Source organism: Acromyrmex echinatior, chromosome 7 (assembly GCF_024713525.1).
Source record: "Acromyrmex echinatior isolate Ae372 chromosome 7, ASM2471352v2, whole genome shotgun sequence".
Classification (NCBI taxonomy): Eukaryota; Metazoa; Arthropoda; class Insecta; order Hymenoptera; family Formicidae; genus Acromyrmex; species Acromyrmex echinatior.
Genome location: NC_141858.1, coordinates 13,393,024 through 13,420,314, shown reverse-complemented (window position 1 = coordinate 13,420,314; position 27,291 = coordinate 13,393,024). Strand labels below are relative to the sequence as shown.

General features: G+C 31.4%; 1 protein-coding gene across 5 annotated transcripts in view; it reads left to right on the top strand.

Moving 5' to 3' along the window:
• Positions 1-27,291, top strand: part of LOC105152326 (uncharacterized) — a 163,412-nt gene that overhangs the window by 113,795 nt on the left and 22,326 nt on the right. For all 5 annotated transcript variants that reach the window (XM_011066540.2, XM_087407565.1, XM_087407563.1 and 2 more), the window contains one exon: positions 16,049-16,152. In XM_011066540.2, the coding sequence (XP_011064842.1) occupies positions 16,049-16,152 (104 nt within the window). The remainder of the gene's footprint in view (positions 1-16,048; positions 16,153-27,291) is intronic.

Genomic DNA, 27,291 nt, shown 5'->3' with positions numbered 1-27,291 from the left:
GCCCACAAGATATTCTTCTCCGCCTTCCGACACGGGATAGTAATTCCTGTCTGGCAGTAAACTACGCTAATGAAGTGTTCGAGCGAGGATATGTCATTTACGTACATTATACGAGTGTGTTTAGGGTTGCTTTGAAAACAATACGTTATGATTAGTCTAAACAGATAATATCGCTATCGACACATTTATGGCTAACACGTCGCGTCGTTCAATTTTTGTGACGCACATTGAGATGAACGAGTATCGATTGTATCAATCGCAATTATAGAATAGAACAAGAAAGAATCGATAATTAATTTTTCTTCTTTTCTTAAATTAAGTAGTGCTCCAATCTCACAAATTGAAAAAAAAAGTTGTCTTTATATTAACAAATAAATAACAAATCAAAGAATTTTAAAGAGATATTTTTTTTATATATTGTGTTTCAACAAATAATAACTAATTATTAAATACGTAACACAAATAATTTCATCATTATGAATATTAATTCTATTTCTTTCTGAGATAAAAAGGTACGAAATGTGAAAGATGAGTTTATTAATTTTCTACTTATTTTGCTGATGCTATAAACTTAATTATTTATTACTTTTTCATGTTCATAATAAATCATCTATTACAACTAGAACAATGAAACATACAATATTCTTCACGGAATAAAACAAGCCAAAAAAGATTTCAGTTAAATATCAACGTATCTCACGCATTTAAAATGCAAGTTGTAATAAAAAGATCATTTCTAACGCGAGCATAAACCATGTTAGTTGCACACAGTTTACGATGCATCACAATAACGAGCACTTTGAGCATTTTGAGATTTAACAAAAACAATAAATTTCCTCGCGCACGCGTTTTGTAAGTCGTTATCTGCGCCATGCTCCAGGCACAATGAAGCAATTATCTTTAGTATATGAGCCTATGTTTCAATATGTAAATGCTCGTAATGGCGACAATAAACCAACGTGATCATTGCGTTCGTTATACGTGTAATATCGTGAAGATGCTAAATAAAGTTACATAACCATAAGTCAAAGAACATAAGAATGTGATTTAAGAATTTTTAATATCGTATTCAATCAAACTTTTTCACTGAGAATCGCATTCGAGTCAGATGTCAAATGTTTAATATTTCTTTTTTACTTTTCTGATTATATTTTGTAAAAAGTATTTTAATTTTGTAATTAATTTGATAACTATTGTTAATCCTAAATTTTGCAAAATTGATTCGTAAAACTTTATTAATTTAATTTTAATGGAAAATTCTTTCAAGATTTGCTCATAAAAATTTTCTCCTAAAAATTTAAAATGCAAAATAAAAATGTTTAGCCATTATATCTTTAAAAAATTTAATTTTAATCATGCTATTTAATTTCATCACTGTCATAGATTTGTGAGTTTATAAATTCGCTAATGTATGTAAGTAACAAATTGATTGTTGCAAAAACTATCATGATTATTATTCCAAAGTGCATTTAATTAAATTACGATTAATAACTTTAATTACGATTTTTTTATAAATTAAACGAATTATTTTTATGAATCAGTGAATTAGTATTATCTTTACATGAACGTATTTCTAGAAAATTACAAATAGAAAGAAAAATAGAATAGAAAAATAATATTTATTAGACACAATTCTCTCGTAAAAAAAAATCAATTTCCGATATGAGCAAGTGAATAAGTCTGTATGTAGTTCTTGTTTCATTGAATCATGTCCGACTATATATCATTTTTCAAATCTCTCTACAAAACGTCGAAAGCATAAGTCGTGTACGAAGTAGAGGAATACGAGGTTTGCTCGTAAATCAACAACCACACAAAAGATCGACGACCATCGGCGCGATGCGAACTATACCCATCGATTATGCCGATAATGTCATAATCCACGACGAATATATTTCGCATTTATATACATATGTTCCTTTTGTGACTCTGCCATTGCACATCTGATTATTTATGAGTATTTTAGTTATTTTATATTATATGAAACATAGCTTAACAATTATTCGACTAAAATAATTTAATTTTAAAATAATAAATTTAATTAATTATGCAATTAAAATTGCTGACGATTCTCGAGATTTATTTTTTTAATTTCACTCATTTATCATCATCAAAAAAAACATAACGTAAATTTTCAACATTAACATTAAAATGAAATTCAAAATAAATTCAAAGTAAATTCGGGATCTGTGTAGTTTAGTTACACAGCGATAGTGTAAATCGATAAATTCTTCACAAGTCATTTTTTAGCAGAAGCGATAAAAAAATTTTTTTATAACAAGACGATGCCGTTTCTATATATAGAAAATTGACGATAATCATCAGTATTTAAAAAAATCGTTTCTAAGATCATTCTTTAAATGTATAGAATCATCTGATATGGACGAGTTAGATCTTGCCAATTAAGTGGATAGTCATCGATCGATTAATTGCCGCTTTCGTCATCTAACAGGATCGTTGTGCGTCGATTAGCAATCATCACGCTGCTTTCGCTGCCCTCTGGTTTAATTAGCAAAACCGAGTCACCCGACCAGTTTCGCTAGAATAATTGCTCGTCTTCGGTTTCACGATCGTATGGCTGCTGGACCTCACCTCACGATAATCCCACAAATTCCTCTTTCCCCCTCGCTATCTCTTTCCGCACCTCGCGGGTCTCGTGCCGCTCTTATAAGAAACGCGAAGAGGATACAAATAATAAACGAGCGTTCCCGTGTGTCATAAGCGTTGCCGGCGCGTTGCCGTTGATACGCCACCTAAATCAATGTTTATTACGAGAGCCTGCCCTCTTAACGGCACAACTTTCGACTTTCGAGAGCTCCGGTCGTGCTAAGGACTTCGCGACCTCTCAAATGTCTTCTACCGTCCTCTTCTTCACCCGCGGCATTTATTTCTTAATAAACGCATCAGGAGCGAAAAAGAGCCTGATTACAAAGATTTTATTCAGAAAGAAAATTATAAGAAATCCGTTTTTCTACTATTTATTCTAATATTTGATTATGATCATCTTAATTCTTTTAACATATGAAATTGTATCATTTTGTACATACAGGTTTTATCTTCGTTGTTGATAATTCTAAGAAACGCGATGTTAAACAGCTTTCATTTAATGATTCATATCTAAAACGATTTTTTTACCCATTAATCTTTTTGGGTTTCGAACTCTACATTTGCCAATTCCATCATCGCATCTAAGTAGTTCCTTTGACTGTGCGTCCTTTTCAAAGCTTCTTTCTCGCTTCCTCGCTTTCCACCGATATCGGCAGCATCCTTTTTGTCTTTTCGAAGTTATTAGTCTTGGCCAGGCGTCAAGACCGCCTGCGGCGTCTCGGATTCGTGTACCCGTCGTTTTCAAGGAAGGAAAAGAAGATGTCTGGAATTTTTATAGATTCTGCCCAAACGGCGTTCCTTCTACGATATTCGTGAATGCTGTCCCATGTACGATCGAACCACGATCGATTTACATATTGAGTGGAGCGAGAAGTAGAAAGGAGAGAGAGAGAGAGAGAGAGAGAAACGATATAGGATTAACATGCTTGAGTTATTCTTGAGAAGAACGTTTAGCGATACAAATTAATCCATTGAAATGAATACCGCAGGATACTAATCGATACGAGACTACCTACCGCGTACAATAACTATCAGGAAATTATACGAGGAGATTATTAAAGTTATAGGACGTTATGGAAGACAATTTCCCTTTCGTTACATTAAATTATCAACATATATTTCTAGATTTTCTCACAGTTCTGTACTAATCTTACAGAAAAATAGAGAAGGATAAATTTAATTTCAATTTAATTTAATTAATTTAAAAATAAAAATCTTAATTACAGTAGTTTGCAATTTATTTAATTACAGTTTAATTATAATCGTTATAATTTGTATAATTTACTTTGAAATATCGATACAAAGTACAAAAAGTTTTACAAAGTCTTTCTGCTTTCTAATTATTTTGAATTTCTCTTCTCGATTGATTATTATATGAGTTAATTGAATAACAGGCCAAACTATCGTCATAAATAATTATAGCATGCTTGATATTTTCCAATTTTGCATTATCTTAATTGCATTCAACTAGAAGCTGTTATTGTATCAAGTAAATATCGAATGACTAGTTTTTTCTTCATGTAATGTATTGATCACAGACTCTTTTATATCGTATACAATTAGAAACGTTTGTAGCTGCTATATATCTGAAATCCTAAGATGCAGTTCTCTAAGGACGATTTATCGTTGATAATAATCGCGCTTGTAATCATGTAACACGAGATGCATTTATCTTAACAACCGTGTTTGCAACAATCTTTCTTTAATTATAAAATCTCTTAACTTGAATACTCTCGTATATTTTATTCGAAAGGATGTTGGAAAAGATTTAAAAAAATTCAATAGGACTCGTTACACTTGTATTATTTGACTTGTATTATTTGATACAAATAAATTCCGTCAATCTATAAATAAAACATAGAAGAAATAGCAACGCTCTAATGAATACAAGGGCATAAATCTGTCGCAATATATAATAAACGTAGAAGGCAGCGGCGCGTGTAATACGGTAGACGAAATAGGATTAATAAAATTAAATCGGAGTAACACGTGGCGAGAGTGACGTCTAAGTGAGGAGCGCAAATTTACAAGGCGAGGGAAGACTGTCGGTTTGCGAAACTCAATTACAGAAGACGCGAATGCGTCTGGAGCGGGATTTAAGGGAATAGACAGCGTCCTGAAAAATCCGATAATTCTCTTCGCATTTAAAATCAAATCCCACTGCTCCCTTTATACGTCGTATAAAAACGTGCTGCTTCTGTGAACAGCGTCTGAAGAGTTAGGACTATCCATGCTCATTTAGCGACGTGAATTACTTGCGAAACATATACATTAAACCGTACAACATCCGTCGGCTTTCTGTGCCTTTGAAACCTAATAGCGTCCGGTAAACTATCGTTGGAAAAAGGATTCCAAGATCTCTCGGAGCGACGCGGAAGAATTCAGTTGCTCTTCTGAAGGAGGCCAAGCTCATTTCTTCGGACATCTTTCGTAAATCGTCGGAGAAAATATTTTGACTGAGATTTATTAAAAAAAATCCTGCACTAATTATATGGAAAATTGGATCCCGATTAAATGAATTAATTTTCACATATAATGTAACTTATAAGATGATGAACAAAAGATTTCATAGACACAAAGCTCGATAATAGGTAGTTTTTGACTAATAGTGTATTAAAGATGCTCTGCAAAGAGTATAAGTTTTACACTTTTAATACACCAGCTCAAAATTCATAATTGAGCCTTATTATGTCTATGATATCTTTGGTTTATTATATTTTATTATAAACTACATATATTATATGTGAAAATTAACTTTCACATATTTGGGATCCAATTTTCCATGTAATTAATTGGGGTCTTTACTTAACCTTGCACTCACACGATTGACGTAAAATACAACTTAATTGCAATTTCTAGGGATTCTTGTATCCTGTTTTCGCACTGCCGAATTCCTGCCTATACCGAGGATCATCATAAGGCGAGATTTACGTAAGGAGATGCGCGTGTCGCACGAATCGCTGTTGTTTCTGTATAAGTCTCCACGCGAAGGAGTTATGCCGGTCGGTGGCCATTTAGCGGCACAAATTACTCGAGCAAAGAGACCATGGACAACGATTTATCACCGAACACCGCGGTGTACCGCATACCGTTTCTCTATGCTATACCTCTGTGTCATTTTGGTCTTGCCATAGCTTTCGCCTTGTCTTAGCCCTTTCTTTATACGACCGTCCCTTCGAGGCAAGACGCGTTTCTGCCAGCGAAATTAAATTTTCGAAACATTTACCACGTATCGAACACACCTATAATTTCTATGAATATAAAATATATGTCGAATTTCAATTTTTATCGAATGCTCAAATAAACTAATAATTAAATCTAATAATCTGTAATTATTAATTATTTATAATCAAATTTAATATTACTATTTTTTATTTTATTTCAATTTGTTGTTTGAATAATTAAATCGTGTGTTCAAAAAAAATGCGTTATTAATTTAAAATCCTTGAAATATAATTCGTCAAAAATTTTGTATTCACGCGTTAGTTTCTAAATACATATAAATATAAATAAATGGATGCATGGATTTCTAAATTGTCGAAAAATTTATTTATACGTTATTATATACTTAGTTATAAAAATTTACTGAAATCTACACGTTATTTAATGATGTTATCTTTGTCATCAGTCAAACTGTGCGAAGTAAATGTGTCTTTACGACACACTAGGAAATCTGGCGTTGTTCCAGTGGTTACTTTAGCCCTATCTCTCCTGAATTGTCAATGAATGAAAGCTTTATCCTACTTCCGGGTTTAAAGAAGTACTCGAGTTACAGGCATTTCTCAAATTACTCCGGTATTATACTATCGTTGATAGCGACGACGATTAACATACGCAGTTGGATGTGCCTAAAATTTTCGAAAGAATTTATCGAGTTGCAATTTAGTGCATGTAATTAAATCTCATTGAATGTAATCTTGATAAAAAAATTCCAATTTCAAAATAAAAAGTTTATTTCTAGTTAGAAACAGAATTCCGTTTCTTTTTGTTTAAGAATAAAAACTAAATACTTGGCACTATACATTTGCGATAATAAATCCACTTTAAAATACGCAATAAGTGTTACGATAAAAATAGTAATTTATAGTAGCCCGATTGGTTTGATCAAAGGATTTAACCGCAAAATCGTGGGATGTAAACTGAGATAATGATTATGGCGAAAAATTTAGGGCTCGTAAATGTGAAGTAGAAAAATACGCGCATCAACCGCGGCTTGATCGGCTGTCAATCTTTTAACTCGGGATTAAACGGCGGACGAAGTAAGAAGAAGAACGATTTATTGTGGCAGAAAGTGCGCAGCATCAACGAGACTTCTATTTCGGTACACCACGAAGACAACGCCGGCAACGAGCCTACTCCTCGTGACATAACCCTCTTTAGGGTTAGTGGCCTCTTCTTGACACTCGTAACTCTTTCTCTTGAATCGCATCCACCACTTCTTTCGAATGACACGTGCGACAATCAAAAGCTGCAGTTCATCTTGCAAGGGAAACAATGACAGTTTGCCTTTCATAATCAAGATGATATAGAGCTAGAGATAAATTCTATGATTTTTACGAACGAATATCATTTGAACTCATCATTTAAATTTAGAACAAATTTATTTTAAGAACATTTTATTATCAAAACATAATTTGTTATTAATTAATAAAACAAATTAAATGCTCTGAAAAATTAAATAATAATAAATTTGTTCTTTAATTAATTAAATTAATGAAAAAGAAAAAATACTAATTTAAAAGCGTTGCTTGTATTTACTTTGAAATAACGTTATTTATACCCAATAAACTAATCTCTAAAATAATAACGAAATGCATTATGATTTTTAACGGATCAAAAAAATTAGCGCTGAAAAATGCGATTGTTAGATCACGTATCATATCTCACACAAATATCACCGAATAAACACCGTATTAGAGATTATTTTATCGAATCATCTTCCGCATGGCTCGTTTCCGCTACCCACAATGATGTATGCATAGTTCATAACTATAGCGAACCAACTAACATTTTAATGCGCCCGAAATAATTCCAACTTCCTCGATGGATGCCATAATATTTACAATTATTTGATGCATATTCCGTCAACAAACATCGCGGCGTTCAATGTAAACGAGTTACGTTAGGCACGCGGATGTTCGCAGTCTTTACACCTGCTGTTCTTATTTTCTCTTTGCGTACATTGTCTTCTGTATATTTTCTTAACGATCGTTACTAGGTCAGTATACCATATTCTTTTACATATTATCGAAGTCTTTCAAGTATTTTTGCGAATCTCTATTATCCTCTTTGATATAAACTATTAGTTATTAAAAACGTACAGAGAAAATAAACAACCAGGTAAAAATGTTCGAGAATATAAACTCATCGTTAACTGTATTTTTATCTCTAATGTAGTAATAGTCATCATTTTGTCATTAATGCATAAAACAAAGTGTTCATCATTATCGTAATTATCCTTATAGAAATCTGGTATATATTGGTCAATTTAATACTGAAAAGCAGTAATAAATTACTGTCCCTTACTAATTTATTACTGAAAGACAGTAATTAATTACTTATTTTAAATATTAAAAGCACTGTTGCTTAATGCTTTTAGTACCAAATAAGTAATTAATCACTGTCTTTCAGTAATAAATTAGCCAGTATTAATTAGATTTCCGTAAAGACATTTTCTCAGACGTATCTTTCTTATCTAATTGCTATACATAAATAATTAATTTCGCCTCGCTTGTAATTATATCTTAATCGCGATGTAGCTGCTAACCCGGCGACCTCCAAACTGCAGACGGTGATTTAACGCGGCGGGATGATCAGTGTGACTACCTATCACGCGCCAAGCTTTCAGTTATTTGTCCTCGTTAAAGTTTTTAGTTCCCACTTAACCCGAGCCAACGAGGTCCACGCTAATTTGCCACGAGATACGTCTTAGGATTCGAACCGCGGAGGCAAACGTTTGGGATTTAATCAGATGAGCGTAAATTTTATCCGCCATCGTGATAAATCCTCCCGTTTCTTCTTTCATCGATCCCAATCTCATGGTGTTCTGCTGCTGAGAAAAGTAATTTGACCACCGAAAAATGCAACGCGACTAATAGCGTCCGCGTTTCTTCGTTTCGAATAATCTATGCGTTCTATTCGATAATTTAGAGATTTATTGTAATGCGTGAAATTGAAGAACGTGCACGGATTGCATAATTCCTGTTACCTGATGTATACATTTCACAAAACTTTCTCTCACACGAGATTCGTTTAGATGATCGTATAAAAAAGAATGATGAAAAAAGAAATTAATTAAAATAAAGAAAAAGATATTTTCTCTACTCTCTTTCAGAAATCTAATACTATAGATAATTTAATACTAAAAGACAGTATTACATAATTATTTATTTTTAGCATTAAAAGCATTGTTGTTCAATGATTTCAGTACTACAATAAGTAATTAATTACTCTCTCAATAATAAATTGACTCTCAGTATTAAATTGATAGAATTCTGTAAAGATAACAATTCAGAAAAACTCTTGTCTCTTTTCTCCGTCTTTCTCTCACTCTATTAGGCTCTCAGATATACTTGACGTCTTGACGTAGTGACTTATGCTGATGGAATCAATTTGCACAATTTTATTGCGATCGTTATGACGACATGTCATTTTCATTCCGCACTGTTTATGCAAGGATGCTGAGCGAGATGCGTGCCTCGTATCACGTAGATAGACGAATATTACGTGACGATGCGCACGAATTCGGCCTTGTTAGACGCAACAGTCTGCAATACTGAGAATGTATCAATCGATGACTGGCAAAAGTTCATGCACTTGATTCGCTAGACTGATTCACATTCTCGAAATATCGCGTATACGCAAGTGCACGGTGACGTTACATGCGATGCGTGCCGTGCAAATCGGCACGTAACCATTCACACACGGTATGCATTGAATAATAAATGATAAGATAATCATATTGACTTACATCATTGTTACGTGTGCATATTATTTACGTTCATAGATAGGTACAAACGGATAAATCGAGAACAGTGTTTCCTAAAATAGTCCAAATAAAAACTCCTCGATTTCTTTAATCTATATCCAATCCAATTATCAATTTATCTATATAACTTATCAATTTTATCAACAATCTTATCAATTTATATAATATAAAATATATTGTACAACTCAAAGAAGAAAAATAAATTTAAGACAAAATTAGTTGTGCAAATGAGATTGCAAAAATATTATACGAAATTTATTTTATCTTTGTATTGTATTTTATGATTCTATATATTCTACGTATTTTAATTAACTGCCCTAATATTTAAGTTCGATAAATTTTCATAATTTTTTTTTAAACAAACTCATATTAACTTCGTATCAGCCGGTTGATTGAGATCGTCGTTGTGTGTGCTAAATTTTTTTAATATTAAATATCGTGCTAACTTCTATAGATAATTCCATATAGTAAATGTAAACTTTAATGAATAGATGTTACACAAAAAAAAATATTAATCAAATCATAAAACCATGAATATTAAGTTCATGTCTCTGTAATAACTCTGTAATAACTTTGAGATATGAAATATTAGAGAGAAGTTTCTTTTTGATTCTTTTAACAAGAGAAAGGAAAAATTTCACACCTTATACAATACACCGGAGAATGACACAATCAACAACGCGTCAAGTATATGTGAAAAGACACAGACACTCAATTAGAGTGTTGATGTTCGTTAACAGAAGGAGCTTGTTAACTATACTATGACATGCAACATCTGTAAATCCGCGTGTATGTCTATTAACACCAACACGAGCTTCGCCAACGACTTATCTCTCACCGGATACTTATATATACTTATATCGATCATCATTCCCTTAACCGTTGTCAAAAATGAGTGTATTCGTTAACAAATAAAAACAATTATCTTTGAAATATCAGATTAAGTCAAATACGTTATACATTGAAACCTATATAAATACAACCTATATAAATACAATGCGTTATATCTTTATACTTGAATAATAATAATTAATACTTTTCTAATTAATAGCCACGATTATTTAATATTAATTTCATATATACGTATAGAAAATTTTATTTTAAGAAATTCATTATAACTTCTACCAATTTTATTTCTGAATTTTAAAAAATGCAGCACGGAGAGATCATGTACTTAAAGATTTTATCTAAATAAAATTATTTTTAGTTTTTTTATTTGCATATTTTTTTATGTTAAAATGATAATTTCTTTCTCATTGCAACGCATTTCAATTTTCTGTCTCGTCGCATCCGCAGAATTCTCGATATCTTTTTCACAAATTTCGACCTGAATTATTATATTCGCAATAGAAGTATCCATAATTTAACGTCACCGAAGGTAGCACGCAATTGAGCCAAAACTTTATATTAGGCGCGGAGACACTTCCGAGGAGGCTCTCAACTTGTTTCTTGAATCGAATTTATGCCCTTATTACTTATACCATTCGCAATGCACCAGCCAAAGACATAAACTACATCCGATGTCTAATATCGCTTATATCCTCATTGAAATTCCAATAAAAGGTGTATCTCGGAGATTGATGCAAAACTGCGCTCGAAAAAAAATATTGACATATACCAGATGCTTGGAAGAAAAAACATCCAACTATATTTCGAAATGCATATCATATACGATAGAAGAAATATAAAAAGAACACAATTTTCATGTAGAATAAAAATATATTATTCTCTATAGCAATATTAAATAATTATTTTAAGCACACAACAATTTAAATTCTTTTTTCTTCACCGATTATTAAATTATTAAAATATTATTTAATATTATATAAAATATATTATTTAATATTATATTAAATATTATATAAAATTAGATTTTGCATATAATTGTCTCATAAATTTTTCATTTTTTTTTAAATATAAAATATTCCATTGCGCAAATGAATAGTTCAAATGTTTCTTCACAAAGGTTTAAAAGTGTCAAAATAGGAGCATCTCCTTCTCTAGATATTATTAATTTACGACACAAAAAGCGTTATGATATCACCTTTGGCAAAAAGCGTTACACTGAGAAAAAAGTTGTTAACTTTGATTAAGTGCGTTTAATTCGTAATGATTATTTAATTCAAATATTTATATATTCAGATTAACAAAATCTTGTAATTTGAAATATGTTATTTGTTTGAATTAACAAATATTTAGTTGAATTAACAAATATTTGCTTGACAATCCGTGACCATTACATTTAGTTGAATCAACTAATATTTTGTTTGAAAACAGCAACTTTTTTTTCCAGTGTGTAATATCACCATTAGTTGATACCAATAGTCGATGGATTCTAGCAACTGGTATAAATCGACTAGTTCTCTTTGAATGTCTCGTAGACGCTTCTATGCTTGCAATAACACGCTTCGCGGAAATGTTACTGTACGTAGACTTGTGATTTTTTATGTGGGGCAATTTGAATAAATTATACGCTTAGATAAGACCGTCGGTATCCTGTCGATGTATGAGGCTTATTGTCGCAAATCGCGAATGCTATGTCGCGCCCGGTTCGTATCGTAACGACATCGTAAACTCGGTGTACGCATTCCGGTATAATTAATCTTCGCGCGACTAATACAGCACAAGATCAGGCTCGTAAAAATAAAAAGTATAAACACGTGTAAAATGTAATCGATGTTTGTGTGTGACCTGTGTTACACGCCAAATAATTCTGGCCGTCTCTATCGTCTTCATCTTCTCTTAAATTGTGTGGCATTAATATATTTTAGACCTCTATTCAAATGATAAACCATGAATATTTAACTACTTTCGTTTAATAACGACTTTGATAGTTTTTTAAATACATGTCAAATATTCAACGACGAATATTATATTTTATCACTAAAATAATATAAAAATATCTATAAAGAGAGGTATGTATAATATTATATTATAAAAGAAATAATAATTTTTAAATCATAAAATAATTAACAGTGAAATGATAATAAAATTATTAATATCTACTATAATTTGATACTAAAATGGAAAGTATAATAATATCACAGTAAAATAGAAAGTATAATAATATCACAGTAATGTATTAACGTCAGTCATGGTTTTCTTTTGAAGTGCAAGATCAAGTATAATTAAAATGTATAATTACTTTTTAATCCATCATTATATTATGCATTACATGCTACAATTATAAAAAGAAATAGGTGTATACTTTGAAATAGTATTATATGATAGTTTTTTTAATTCCGTATGCTACCTTGTTATTAACTATCTCGTATACCACATTTTCTAATCATTTTTTTTTTATAATATATGGGTTCGATGTTTTGTATAATTGCGTATTCCTATTGCTACAATTCTTTTAATAATCCCTTCAACATGCTAAGTAAAATCATGTTATAACACAACACGCAATCTTGTTTATCTCCTAGAAAACTTTTTGAATTTATACGTTTTTGATTAATTACGTCAATACTAATTAATAATAACTTATGAGTCGATTCCTTAAAAATATAATTAGAGATTATATATCTGGATATATCATTTTGTCATAATCATTATCATGTAATATCCGATAATTTTATCTCATTAATCACTCGAGGATCAGCGATTACCAGCGAATCATAGCAGTATAGGCAATATTGTTACTTTACAACACGGTTTTCTCCGCGAAACTCCTCATTCTAGCTGCGTTAAATTCTCTTTTAGGATGCTCATTAACATTACTTGCGCTCTTGTACCGTTTATAGCAGACGGGTAAAACGATCGTGTGTGAACCTTTTCTTTTCCATACGTCTTACACGCCTTGAATATCTTAACCGCGGTTACCGATCACATGCTCTAATAACAGATCCGCGCGAGCTATCATCATTGATTTTGAAGTGGTGAGTTACACTCAATCGATGCATTTCCGATCATAAAAAGAGCTATTCCTAATTAATACTGCGCTGATAAATATGCAGAAAGTGTACTCGCATCTTCGCAGTTACGTGATTCCAGTTCGATGATCGTTGATTTGAAGCTGAAGCCGCGATATCCAGAGATCAAGAAAACGTAAGAAACATGCATCTCGCGGTTGTAAATGCAGATAAAATAAAAGAGAAAAAAATAGGAGACAAAAAGAATTAAATTCAGATTTTAAATCAGATTTTGAATTTTAATTCAATTTAAATTGTACGATAAATAATATTTCGTTATTTTTTTATTTCGAAAATTCAGTTCGCGAAAAATTAAATTTTAGGTAGTTAATTTATATCGTTTGACGATTATTAGTATAACATCATATTATTAACATCGTATGTGCATTAATAAAAGTTAATTCTAAATTTTTTGTCAAAAAATAATTATTTATTTTCTTTCTGTAAATTCTGTAATAACTTTTATTCTAATTAAATGGGCCATTAAGTGGAATATTTACTGCGCGTTCAGCATATTAAACGGTGCTGTATCTCATAGAAATAATAAGCCGCTTCTTAAAAAAACCACAAATATATACGAGATATTTACGTCTTCATGCATAAACCGTTGGAGTAAATGACTAGTACACCGATACATCTTCCCATGTGATAGCATGTTTAATCGCGATGACAGCAACATGTTGGGTAGAAAATGATAGAGACACTCAAGCCAGTCTGGCTAATCATCCATAAAATTAACTTGCACGATTTCTTAAAAATTAATTTTAAATGTCGATTTTTTAATTACAAGAAATTAAATACCGTGAAATAGATACATGTTGATAAAGAAATGTTTAATTATAGATAAAATACATTAATATTTTTCTCTTGACGAAAGCTATTATTAAAAATTCATGCTTTCCCACAGTCGAAAGTAAAACTTGCGAACGCCCTGGTAAAAATGTATGCAGTTTTCTTAGACACCTAATCAGTTACTATCTAATATTACTGTTTAATATTACTTTCTCATTAGTTGTACCAATACTGAATAGGAAAGGGACAAGAATTTGATAGAGTTTTATTCTGTTCACTTCATGAGCAGTTGGTTTGCTTATTAATCAATTTAATATCCATCATTTGTTGTGTTTCTATTCAGTAAATGGATTCAGCTTTTACGCAACTTTTACATGCAGTAATTGCAAACAAAGCGTTACATCCTGATTGGGATCCTAAGTAATTTTCCTTCTCAGTTACTAGACACTACTGGCATAACTGCTCAAAAAATGCATGAAATTTTTATCAGGGCTATAACGTGGCAGCATCATCACTCGCGATTTCCGCACTCTCGCATTGAAGCTTAATTACGCGGCTTTTTACGCGAGTACACGCAAACCATGCATCGCACTCGTCTTATTATTTCACAATATCAAAAGGGATTAAGAGAGCAAGCAATGAATTACCGCGTTGAACACCCTGTATTTAGCGTGCGCGCCGTGTCCGGGTGGAGATAGTTACGCGATGCGAGATTGTCACGCACGTCTTTAATGTTACGTGCCGGCGTATCCCGGAAACTATATTGAGAAATTAAAATGATTACACTATGTAAGCACGTATCTCCGTCAGTATACCGCGGAATGAGCGGCGCGATCTATGAGCCGAACATTGTATACGCTTCTCCCCCGAGAAATCCCAGAACCAAAATGAAAAAAAGAGGAAAACTGACCGTTCCTGATAATTCATTTCATTTACCAGACTCTCATTCAGGTGCGCACGATCGCGTACGTTTTACGACGTTAGATCGTGTCACGCACGTCTTTAATACGCACCCTACGCGTTCTGTATCTATAGAGAAGTGGCTTTGAGGAATTAAGATGATTACACTAAGCGTCGTATACTCAATACGGAACTGTGGCCGACCTATCAAGTGCAACAGGCTTCGCATTTCTCTTAGGGAAAAAATTTGAAATGGATAAAAATCGATCGTTATTTCTTGAAAACGTATCTCATTTAATCGCGTCTCTTTAGGACATTACGCGGGATATATTCCGTTTGCAATAAGACTAGCGTCGTATGCGATGTCACGCTGTCCAAATGGACGCTAAAAACGGACTTTAGTGTTATTCTGATGTGTAATTTTCGCTCGATGACAAGTTTACCCATAGTATAAAATACCGATTCGTCGATGTTGCATGTCTCCGTATCATCGCGAATTACAACTTTGCATTACGATTTCATTCATCAAAGCCAGACACGAATAGCTTCGAACATTGAACGCTCGAGATAAATATCATGAATTATGGGTGGAATTGAAAATACATATTTATAGCGCCGAGGATTGTATCATTAGAGAAAAAAAGATCTTCAATAAGCAACAAGATGATCACAAATTAAAACATTTGAAAAACCTGTTCCTCGTTCGTCCAATTATATACGCGGTTAATTTCGACAGTTTATATTCGTATTAAAATGTTTATAAGACAGCGTCATAATAAATACGCATTTAGAAAAAAAATTTTGATAATTGAATGTTAACTATCATCACCTTTATTTTTTTTTTCAGCCATCTTTCAAAGGATATCAACATCAAGAGGACAATTAAGAATTCAAAGCATGGCAACCTGCCTTTTCGTGTGTATGGATTCTTGCGGTTTACTTTACGGCTCGGTAAGTAAAGCTTTCTTCACTATTCGTTTTCACTGATACGAATCATGAAAATATTTCGTAAAATATGGGAAAATTCAAAATGCAGAATATAGAAAATTATATTCCGCATAACTCTCTTTTTTACCTATTTTCTTTACATAATAAACGTTATGAACGATAACAATTATGAATTATTAATAAATATATAGATGGATAAATTAATAACAGATTAGAATATATATATGTGTGTGTGTGTGTGTATATGTGTGTGTGTGTGTGTGTGTGTGTATGTGTGTGTGTGTGTGTGTGTGTGTATAATCAGCATATATATATTGCTTTATCTTTCTTTGATTTATACAGATAATGTATTTTAAAAAATCTCGAAGTGGTTTTTTCATATTATTTTCGATTAATTAAATATTTCATCCTGAATATGTAAAAAGCGATTAAATGTAAAGCTTAAATCCTATCTCTTTGTCCACAAAGTGCGTGAACAGTGAATACTAAAGAAATTAAAATAAAATTATATTCCAAAAATATTTTAATTATTACAGCACTTTTTACTGCTTTTACTTTTTTCAATTATTCACTTAACCAATAATGGAAAATTCAATCTGTATAAATCATAATGTAATTGATAGGTACTCTAAAATGGTCTAAACAATATCATTACGTCATTTCTTAATAATTCTTCATAGTTTTCAACATTTCCTGAAAATTTGTATAAATTTTGTGCATGTAAACTAAATCAACAAATGCAGATTATCCAGGATATGAAATACTGATCCTAATTCATTTTTAAGCCTAATCCATTTTATGGTAATAAATCTGTGATATTGTGTGCTTATCAATATACGTATAATATTGTATATTTTTAATATGATATGTACATCTAATCTAGATTTTTCACAGATCCATTACTGTGATTTAGAATATAAGATAAATCACTCACCAATATGAAGAGCAGCAGCAGAGTTGTAACTGCACTGGACCTGGAAATAAAAAATTACGCTTAGTTGAGAATAGAGAGATATATCTAGATTAGAGAATAACATTTAAAATAATTAATATTTTAAAAAATGATTATTACGCACATTGAATCATTTTACTTATCTTTAATAAATATTTAATTATAAAAATTACGTAATTTTCAAAAAGTCTTTTTTTCAATTTTATAAATAAAAGTTTAATTCTTACAGAAATAATTCATTCAGTTTAAATTTAAAGTGTTTGATATATGTATAAGTATAAATATTAAGCAACATAATTTTTACTATAATTGTAAGTATTTTAAATAGGTATCTAAAATATACAGATTCAAATAATCTCTTGAATATATAGATACATTATTATATTACAGTGCAAAATAGTACATAAAACTTTTTATGTGACACACGGAAATAAATGATTAATTTCACAAGTAACAACGCATAAATAATAAATTACTTCAAGGTTGCTCCGCCGTGGCATGATGCCTCCTAGGCCTCCTCCTCTCAGCCACCCTTTCAACCACTCACACAATATAACACTCGCGAAAACGCAGTTGATAACAATCACGTGTGTAATAATCACAAGAATATGACGGCGCTTTTCGCGACACGCACTTCATTGTATTACGATGCAACAATAATGAGAGAAAAAAAATGCGTAAAAAGTTAGGACCATCTTGATTCCCGAGTTTTGCCTAACGACTGAATTCACAAGAATACCATGCAATTACACAAGATTCTTTTATCGCCTGTTAAACGTTCCTAATGGTTAATAAATCTTTACTACCAAATAATATTAAATTCGAACGTTAAGCAACATTTAGACAAATGCGATGTGAATAGACAAACGACACTGTGTAATCGAAAAATCGTATTAAAGTACTATAACAATTAATTACGACTGATTGCTGACTGATTATTTGTATTTTTTTAACGCGTAGGATGCTTCTGATATTCCAACGCAATTTCGAACACCTCATTCGTAATGAAAATCAAATACGTGTCGCGACGACATTCGGCTCGTACGAATAATTCAATCATTTCGATAATATTTATATATTTAAGTATTACAGTAATCATGAGTCAATCAATCAAGCATACGCGTCGCTAATTGTTCGCGAAGCAAGCGATTCTACACATCTCCCGATACTTCAACGACCAAATCTTTGAGAGATAATACGACGATAAATGCGGAATAATAGGACGACCCCCACTACCCAACCCCCACCTGCGAACTTCACTACGTGATTGCTAACCGACGCCATGACTTTGTTATTGTTTGTCGACTATGTCGATTAACGCCCAGTGACGTCGGCCGTGCGAATAATTTTTGTTATTTTCGCATTACTCGTCGAACGGTGATCGTGACACGTGCTTCGAAACATATAATTCATTTCCTCTCAAATAATTAACAATTAAGTCTGTCCGCGATCTAATTGATTCTTCCTGATTCAAGATGGTTATTTGTTACAATAAAGATATCTCTCTTACGATTTATTCTTGTTCATGTTAATCCTTAATACACACCTCATTCGTGTCCTGCGTATTTTTTTTTCTTTGATTTATATATAACAATATCGTACAATTTTATATAACAATTTATTATAAATTATGTATATAACAATTTATTATAAATTGTTATATACACTTTACAAATATTTTCTAAAGATGTTAAAATATACATAAAATTGTTTAATAATTTTTATATTTGTAAGTCATGAAAATTAAATCAGGACACAAAAAACCCGTCGTGTATAGTAAGGGTGCCAAAAACTTATATTTATAAGGTGTACTAAGAGTAAGTCATGTTTAATTAATACAATTATAATTTCACTTGATGCTTTAATAACATATCGCATATCGTAATTTTGATGTACATAATATATAATTTATTTTAATCTTCCGTTCATATTTAATTTGCTAATCGCAGCTTTGTGAGATTGGATTTTACTCGCATTATTTCGTAATAAAGTACATGTAACATGTAATTGAAACGAAAGTGTTGCGCTCGAATATTGTAATCAATGAAGAATCAAGTACGTGTGGTATGACGGTACGTGTCGTATGAATATTTAATCATTTATTTCGATAATATCTATGCACACTTAAGTTATAATAGTCGTGAGTCAATAGGGCGAGTTCCACTTGCAACCCTACTACGTAATTAATAACCGTGTCGCGACGACACTCGACTCGTATGAATAATTCAACTATTTATTTCGATAATATCTATGTGCTTAAATATTACAATAATCACGAGTCAATCAATCGAGCAGACGCGTCGCTAATTGTTCGCGAAGCAAGTGATTCTACACATCTCCCGATACTTCGACGATCAAATTTTGAGAGATAATACGACGATAAGCGGAATAATAGAACGACCCCCACTACGCGACCCCCATTATACGATTGATAACCGACGGCGACGACCTTGTGTTACTGTTTATACGCTTGTGCGCCGAACCAACGGCATAACGAATGATTCCCCTTTTCTCCGCATTATTCTTCAAACGATAAACGTGGCAAGTGCTCCAAAATTTAATTCATTTCCTCGCAAATAATTAGAAATGAACTATCCGCGAATTAATTGATTCTTCCCGATTCGAGATGATTATCTATTACAATAAAGATATCTTGTACGATTTACTCTTGCTCGTGTTAAAAGTCATATTTGATTAATACAATTATAATTTCACTTGATGTTTTAATAACATATTGCATATCGTAAATTCGATATTTGTATAATACGATTTATTTTATCTTTGTTCATATTTAATTTCCTAATCGCAGCTGAGATCAGATCTTGCTCGCATTATTTCTTCATCGTAATAAAGTGCGTGTAGCGTGTAATTGAAACGAAAATGTTGCGCTTAATCAAATATTCTAATCATTAGTACATACACAATAATAATTAGATAACTGTGCCTTCGCGAGTGTTATATCAAATGCGTGTGTCTGTGCAACAAAATCTGAGAGGAAGGGGAGGCCTGGGAGGCATCATGCCACGACGGAGCGACGATGAGGTAAATAATTTATATTATATATTTATGTAATAATTAATTTTTTAAATAGTAATTGTTTCAGGCATTACTATAATTTGAATAGGTTTGTCTTTTATAGTTCAATACTTTTTATATTACAACTCCGCTGCTATGCATCGTATTGGTGAGGAATTTACGCGTTTTATTTTAAATAAAATAAAATAATTTATATACAATGAATATGTGAAAAAATATATGTATCAAGTTAAAAAGGATGCTATAAAAATAAGTAATTAGAAATAAGTAATAATATAACACAGATTCATTGCCTTAAAATAAATGTAATCGATAAATAATTTATCCTGTAATAAGAATTAGGATCAATAATTTATTCTTCTAAATATAAATTTTCTGGCAATATAACTGAAAACATCTTAAAGAAATAACATATTAGTAATGTTATTTGAATAATTTTAGATTTTAGAAAATCAAACATATTGTAATTTCAACTTTAATTATTTTGAATTTTCCAGTTCATTGATATAACTACAATTTTTCTAAAGAATCGAGAAAAACTTTCAACTACCTAATCGAACTAAGTATATTCTAATTCAATGATAAACGGTTCATGTCTTCGTGAATAAGAAACGTATGGCTTCATACAGGCTTGACTAGTTAAATCTGTGATTTAAAAAAAGTTGCCAATACACTGTGGCGGAAGAAAAAAGCACATTTATAAAAGAAATCTAAAAAAAAAGAAACATCTCAAAAACCATAAATCGATTAAATAGACGCGTGATATGCATTCAAATCGGCTAATTATGACAGATACAAAGTAGCATTCTATCAAAATTATGGGCAGAAAGGTGTCCATGCTAAGAATATTAATATCAGGAATATACATGAAGTTACCTACACATTAACTTGTCGCTATTTTTATAACATCTATCCTTTACTTATCCCTATAAATATTTTGGATCATAATCGCATATAAAAGCGGAAATAAAAGAAATTGCAGTTAAATCTTCTTTTTGTTATTAAAATATTTAAATTAATTATATACTTTGAATTATACCCCTTATCACTCAATAATTAAAAATCTTTGTATTAATAAATTTTCGGCTGTTCTTTATGAAATTAAAATCGATAACAGAATTTACTAACAAAGTGAAATTTAGTTATCTTGATCAATATATGTATTACGAAATTAACGATATGTATATTATTGAAATATCAATGAACTTTAAAGAATGTTTAAAACACACGTCTGTCTAGCTGTCTCCTCTCACTTAAGCAAATCTTAAATCTTTGCTAATTAAGTAGGGGGGAGGAGGGCAGATAAGATGTTTAAAAAACCAGCTTTGTAGAGATAACGAAGCTATAAAAAAGATCTAGAATAAAAAAAAGATAATTGAGTATATATTAAAATAAACTTAGTGGATTAAAATATTTTCTGAAAATAAAATACAAAATTCTGCAAAATTTGAGGATTATAATTATAAGAAATATATTATCTAAAATAAGGAAGTTAATTATTTATCATATTCTCAAATGTTTCGAAGCAGTTTCCGGAAAATCAATGATTAACAATAATTCGATTTATACGCAAGTAATTTTAAAGCAAAAGTAATCTTGTTCTGTATCGTCAATTTCAATTTTATTGCGGAATTCTGATATACACGGCCTAGTAAGTAATCTCGTACAATTCCAAAGATCGATGTTTCCTTTCAGTACGGCATATCGTCTCATTTGTATCGGGCGTATTTGCGTACATACCTTACCTATGATTAGGTTGATCGGCTTTATTTCCTGTTTACACTGTTCCAGGTGGTAGATAATTAAGGGATAAAGGAAATCTCATAACTTTAGATTCATTTCTCGATTACACGCGTATTCACGTCTAGTATGGAATCGGTTTTTTTTTTCTACTCGTTCAGATCTAAAAATACTTATAAGTGAACGTATTAATAAGGGCTAAATCTTTTATCTTCTTACATTTCCAATCATCGTATGATTCCATGAAAAATTTATGATCTGAACGTTGAGTATCAATAAATACTACACATACTATACCTATGATTATGGAAGGATCAATTTAGTTAATGCATAATTACACTCACAAACTGTAATTATTTTATTTTTCAAACCCTACGAACCCTTTAATTATCTAACTTAGTTCTCTTCGAAATCTAATACTGGCCAATGTATTATTGAAAGACAATAATTTATTACTTCTTTGGAATACTAAAAGTACTAAACAACAATATTTTTGATACTTAAAATTAAATAAAATAATTACTGTTTTTCAATATTAAATTAGCCAGTGTTAGATTTCTATATTATGTAAGGATTATAAAATAAATATAAAATGGCTTAAAAAATTTAATTCATCAACACACCAATTAAATGATGCATTTATATGATGAATTTAATTCATATAAATTAATTTACCCGTACATTTTTAACGCTTGATAACATCTCGATTGGATTTCGTCTTTTAAAAAGCGTTAAGTAGTTGACAAGCATTTCAATAACCGCTTTATCACAAAAATCACACTGGCATTTAAAACGATCAAGTTGTCGATTTAAAATGTTTAAATCCCCGCGAGTCTCTAATTTCACATATGTACGTGGTAATAAAACTTTTACGAGGTAAACTTTTACAGTATCTTATAGTGTGCATCTATCTCGTACGAGTATCTAATTATAAACGTAGCTAATCTCTGCGTTGAAAAATGAGCCGAACGATACTTCAGCGATAAAAAAAAGTAGAAATCTATCAATCGTCGCTTACATGATTTTCTTTTTGTGCGCACAATACTTGACTGTCTCGAGGCACACAGCCGCGGATCGGAAACATCACTCGAAGAACTTACGTATATTTAATTTCACGATGACACCCTCGAGAGGCATGTTTCCTTAGCTCTGTTACAGACACGCGACAAATTTTCAAAACGCTCTCGCTGTTTTACGACTGATGAAGACACAGAAGATCCTTCGTCAACTCTTTCGAAATTATCAGTGAGAAATAATCGAGCAGTAAAAAATGTCAATTTTCACCTCGTAAAATGTTTGACAATAAAATGCGATTGACGGTAGCTACTTGTATGATCTTTTAAATGATAATTCTAAGGGTGTGATAATCTTGAAATTGTTTGAAGAAAATATGAGATCCTTCGATGAATCAAAAGTTTTTTGTAAATGAAAGTTTATCGATAAATTATCAATCATAATGATTTTTTATTCATAACTTCAAAATTTTTTATATTCAATATAAATTACACTTCGAAGTAATTTTCAGTTAAAATTAATGCCACTGAGAATTGTGATGTTAAATGAACATATTTTTCGCGAAATATTTATTAACAAAGAATTGACTTAACCCAAAATAAGTAAAAAATACGCTACAATAAGGAATAACAGTAAATTTGAGTTATTCATTCGAGTACTTCATTAACAAAAAGTCAACATAGATTAACAAACGTACATCCGTGCATCAAGATAAAGTCATAAATAATTATCTGAGCAAAGAGAAATAAAAATGGAACATGATAAGCGAGCATTTTCCGCACGCATTCATAAATATGAACTGTCGCGCATGTCGTGTCAATTATGTATGCACATTGGCATTAAAATCAGAGCAGCAGGATGTTATTTAAGAACCGTCGTTGCACGCCGCTTTGTCGTGATGGACGAAGCGGCAGAAGAAGCTATACCCGCGGAATGCGAAACACTCGGCGGTTAATCGGAAGCGTGAAGCACGAAGGGCAGCCCGAGAAAGCCGGCCAGCCATCTGATTATCGGTCTACCTGGCCTACCAGATGCAAATGGATCACTCGAAACACAAGCAGAGGAAGTGCCCGCGCGCGAAGCAGATATTACGTTAGGTCGAGAATAGATCTGAAGGCCGTTTGACCACGCGTTGCATCCCTACAATACGTTATCGTTGTCATTGAATACAGAATATACGTATTCATTCCAACCGAACTCATTCGAACACTGTTTATAATTGTTGTTTTAAATATGAAAAAATTTCAATACTATACTGTGGCAAAGATCATCGAATAGAATTTTGTAATAGCAAATCTTAATGTACAAATCGACACACATTTAAAGACAATTGATCTATCAGATCGTTCTTTTTACGTATATGGAGTAAAAAATACATTGAAGACTTGGAGAAATCTGATTTTCGGTTTATGTATATATTATATTATAAAAATTGCAACTATAGATACAGTTACTACTACTGTTTTTCTTTTGCGAATGTAATGCAGTGAGTTCTAAATCTCTAAATTTTTGTAAGTATTTAATAGTTTGAGGAATGTAGAATGATTATAATTTTACGAGTAAACTTCTCAAGTAGCAACAATCATCAAAATTTCCATACACGTATTATAATTATATATTATGTCTTACGGCAATTTTTTTACTGCATAAAGTCAAATCAAATATCTTAATAACTGAATATTTAATTAGAATACCTATTTATACAAATAAGATCTATTAAAATTAAATTTTAAACTATAAAATCTGTAATCCATTTGGATTCTTGAAGCTCAATTGCCTAATTGCTTGTAATTCTAAAACTGCCGATGATTCAATATCTTTTTGACAAAAAGAAATCGAGAGGCAAAATATCATTTTTTTTATCTAACTATTATTAAGTTCTTTAATAGCGATGCCATTAATCGATTTTTATACAGTACTTGCAAAGCAAAATGAAAACATAAATTGCATCTAAAAATTGCAAAATAACCGCGCTTGGAATATGTACGTAATGCAATTGCGTGCTGACGGTCGTTGATCGAAGAAGCTTTTTTCACTCTCGGTATTATCAGGAACATTAATAATTGCACTTGATTGGCCGCGGACAAGATGATCCACGAAGTAGATTTCAAAGAGCGCATTGCACTTCTACCTGATTGCAATCAAGTTCTCGTACAGTTTCTGCTACGTGCTTGCACATAATATAGATGATACAGAATATATTTATTATGACGCTGGAGAGATCTTGAGATGATTATATTTCATACTTATTAATATTATCAATTTTTTACTCAAACTGTAACATGTATATAACAGTTGAATCTAATATCTAGTGCAATTAATAAAAAAATACACATATTTGAATTTGAGAATAATTTTGAAACGTTGATAGGATTTGAAATAAGTATTCATTGCGTTAATATTCTCATAAAATCTACTGTATTTCCTATATCGTTTGATCTATGAAATAATCCATTAAACAACAATTAACAAAATACAAAGTAAGTGCAACAGGAAAATATTTTGCATTTTCACAAAATTATTACTATATTGCTTTAAATTATGGGAAATGTGCAATTTACTGGAAATGGTGTAATAATTAATCAGAGTTCATTACGTAAATCCAAGTAATTTATGTCAATGAACTGTTTTGTCTCAATCTTATATTTTTCAAACAAGAATTTATATTCATTCTTAATTTTTTTTATTTCGGAAACGAGATTTGTATTAACATATTATAAGTAGTATTTACATACTTTACATTACTTGTCTAGGTAAAGACATGTTATTAAAATTGCAAAATATAAATCTAAAAATATAAATTAAAATTAAAAATGAAATATTTTTCATTAATTGCACTAGTTAGTCACAATATGTACATTGAATAAAATATTCAAAAAGTTTGAAATAATTTTGTATAATTAGTGTTATAAAGAATCAAAACTATAGTATGAAATTTAAAGGAACAAGATTTTATAGTATAATATATTTTTGAAAATTTATCAATGGTTAATATCTATCACCATGGTTTTTTATTAAGTATACACAGAGATCGTTCTATCTTTTGTACAAGTTTCATCCTTATGAATAATTTCGACATCGCCGATCCTCAAGGCAACTTACCCATCTCTTCCTTCCTCTAAGAACCTAAACGACCGACGCATCGTTTCACACCTCACCGGCAAATTGGATCCGTTGAAGAGTCGTGTCTACCGACACCATCGCGGTTTTTTTGCGGTTTAAATCGAGGTCAATTTGAAAGTTAAACGAACTCTCGCGGCGGATACTCCTTCTTTCATGCGGCCGGTCTCGAAAATCCCAATCTAGATGGACGTAAGGTCGGTACCTTTGATGGCGCAATCACAACGAGAGGCGCCATTCCACGTGTTCGGAACGTTAAATATCTGTCTTGTTATCAGGTATTCTTCGTCTTTACCGCCGTTCGCACGCTCTTCGTAGTCGGACGATTGTAAATCTTTACTCTTATGCATCGAGCATAAAAAATAATATTCTCTTTGTGTGATTGCTTATTAATTTATAACATTATATTAAATTTGCAAAAAAAATGCTAGTCGATTTTTACTATGAATGAAACCTAATTTTCGAGTTTACGGAAAATATATTAATACCATATAAAAAACAATAAATAATAAAGTAAAAATTCTAAAATAATACACAACTTTAAATGTTATTTATATAATAAAAAAAATAGTTATTTATATAATATTATTAAGTTATTTATTAATATTTCACGATTGTTAATTTTTTATCGTGATCCCACGACGTATAGTTATTTTTATTTGAAATAAAAAATAATAGAAATGTAGAGCATTAGTAATGGCCACATCGTCACTGCGCCTCTCGCGAAGCAATCGATCTTTTTTTTTCTGCGTAAGAGCAGGTTTGCGTCTTGCAGTTTATATGTGCAGAGTCGTCCTCGCATCGCCTCTGCAGATCTCCGGAAGATCGCTTGATAATACGAGAGATGCGAGAGGTGCCGATTCAGAGCTATCTTATCGAGACTGTTCTCGTAGACGCCGGAAATTATTAGGTGTATCCAATAAACGATTTGACATTTGTGATTATACCAAACGTACTCTCCTGAAAGCATTCGTTGCGTGTTAAATGAAAAATTTCTCGTGCATGGTTAATACGACCACAATTTCCTCAATATTGATTTTTATTCGAGATTCGACTCTTTATCATTCGATAATTGATTTTCGTGTTTAATTGCATTTCAACATAGTTTTTCTTTTTAGATCTATACAATTGTAAGAAGGCTACGTACAGAATATATTATTTCTCTTTGCAAAAAAATGCATGTCTATGTAAATGCGATATTATCGACATTCACATTGCGACGTTGATAATTCCTCAGCTCGAAACGATTAATAATTAAACTATTTTGATGAGTTGAGCTT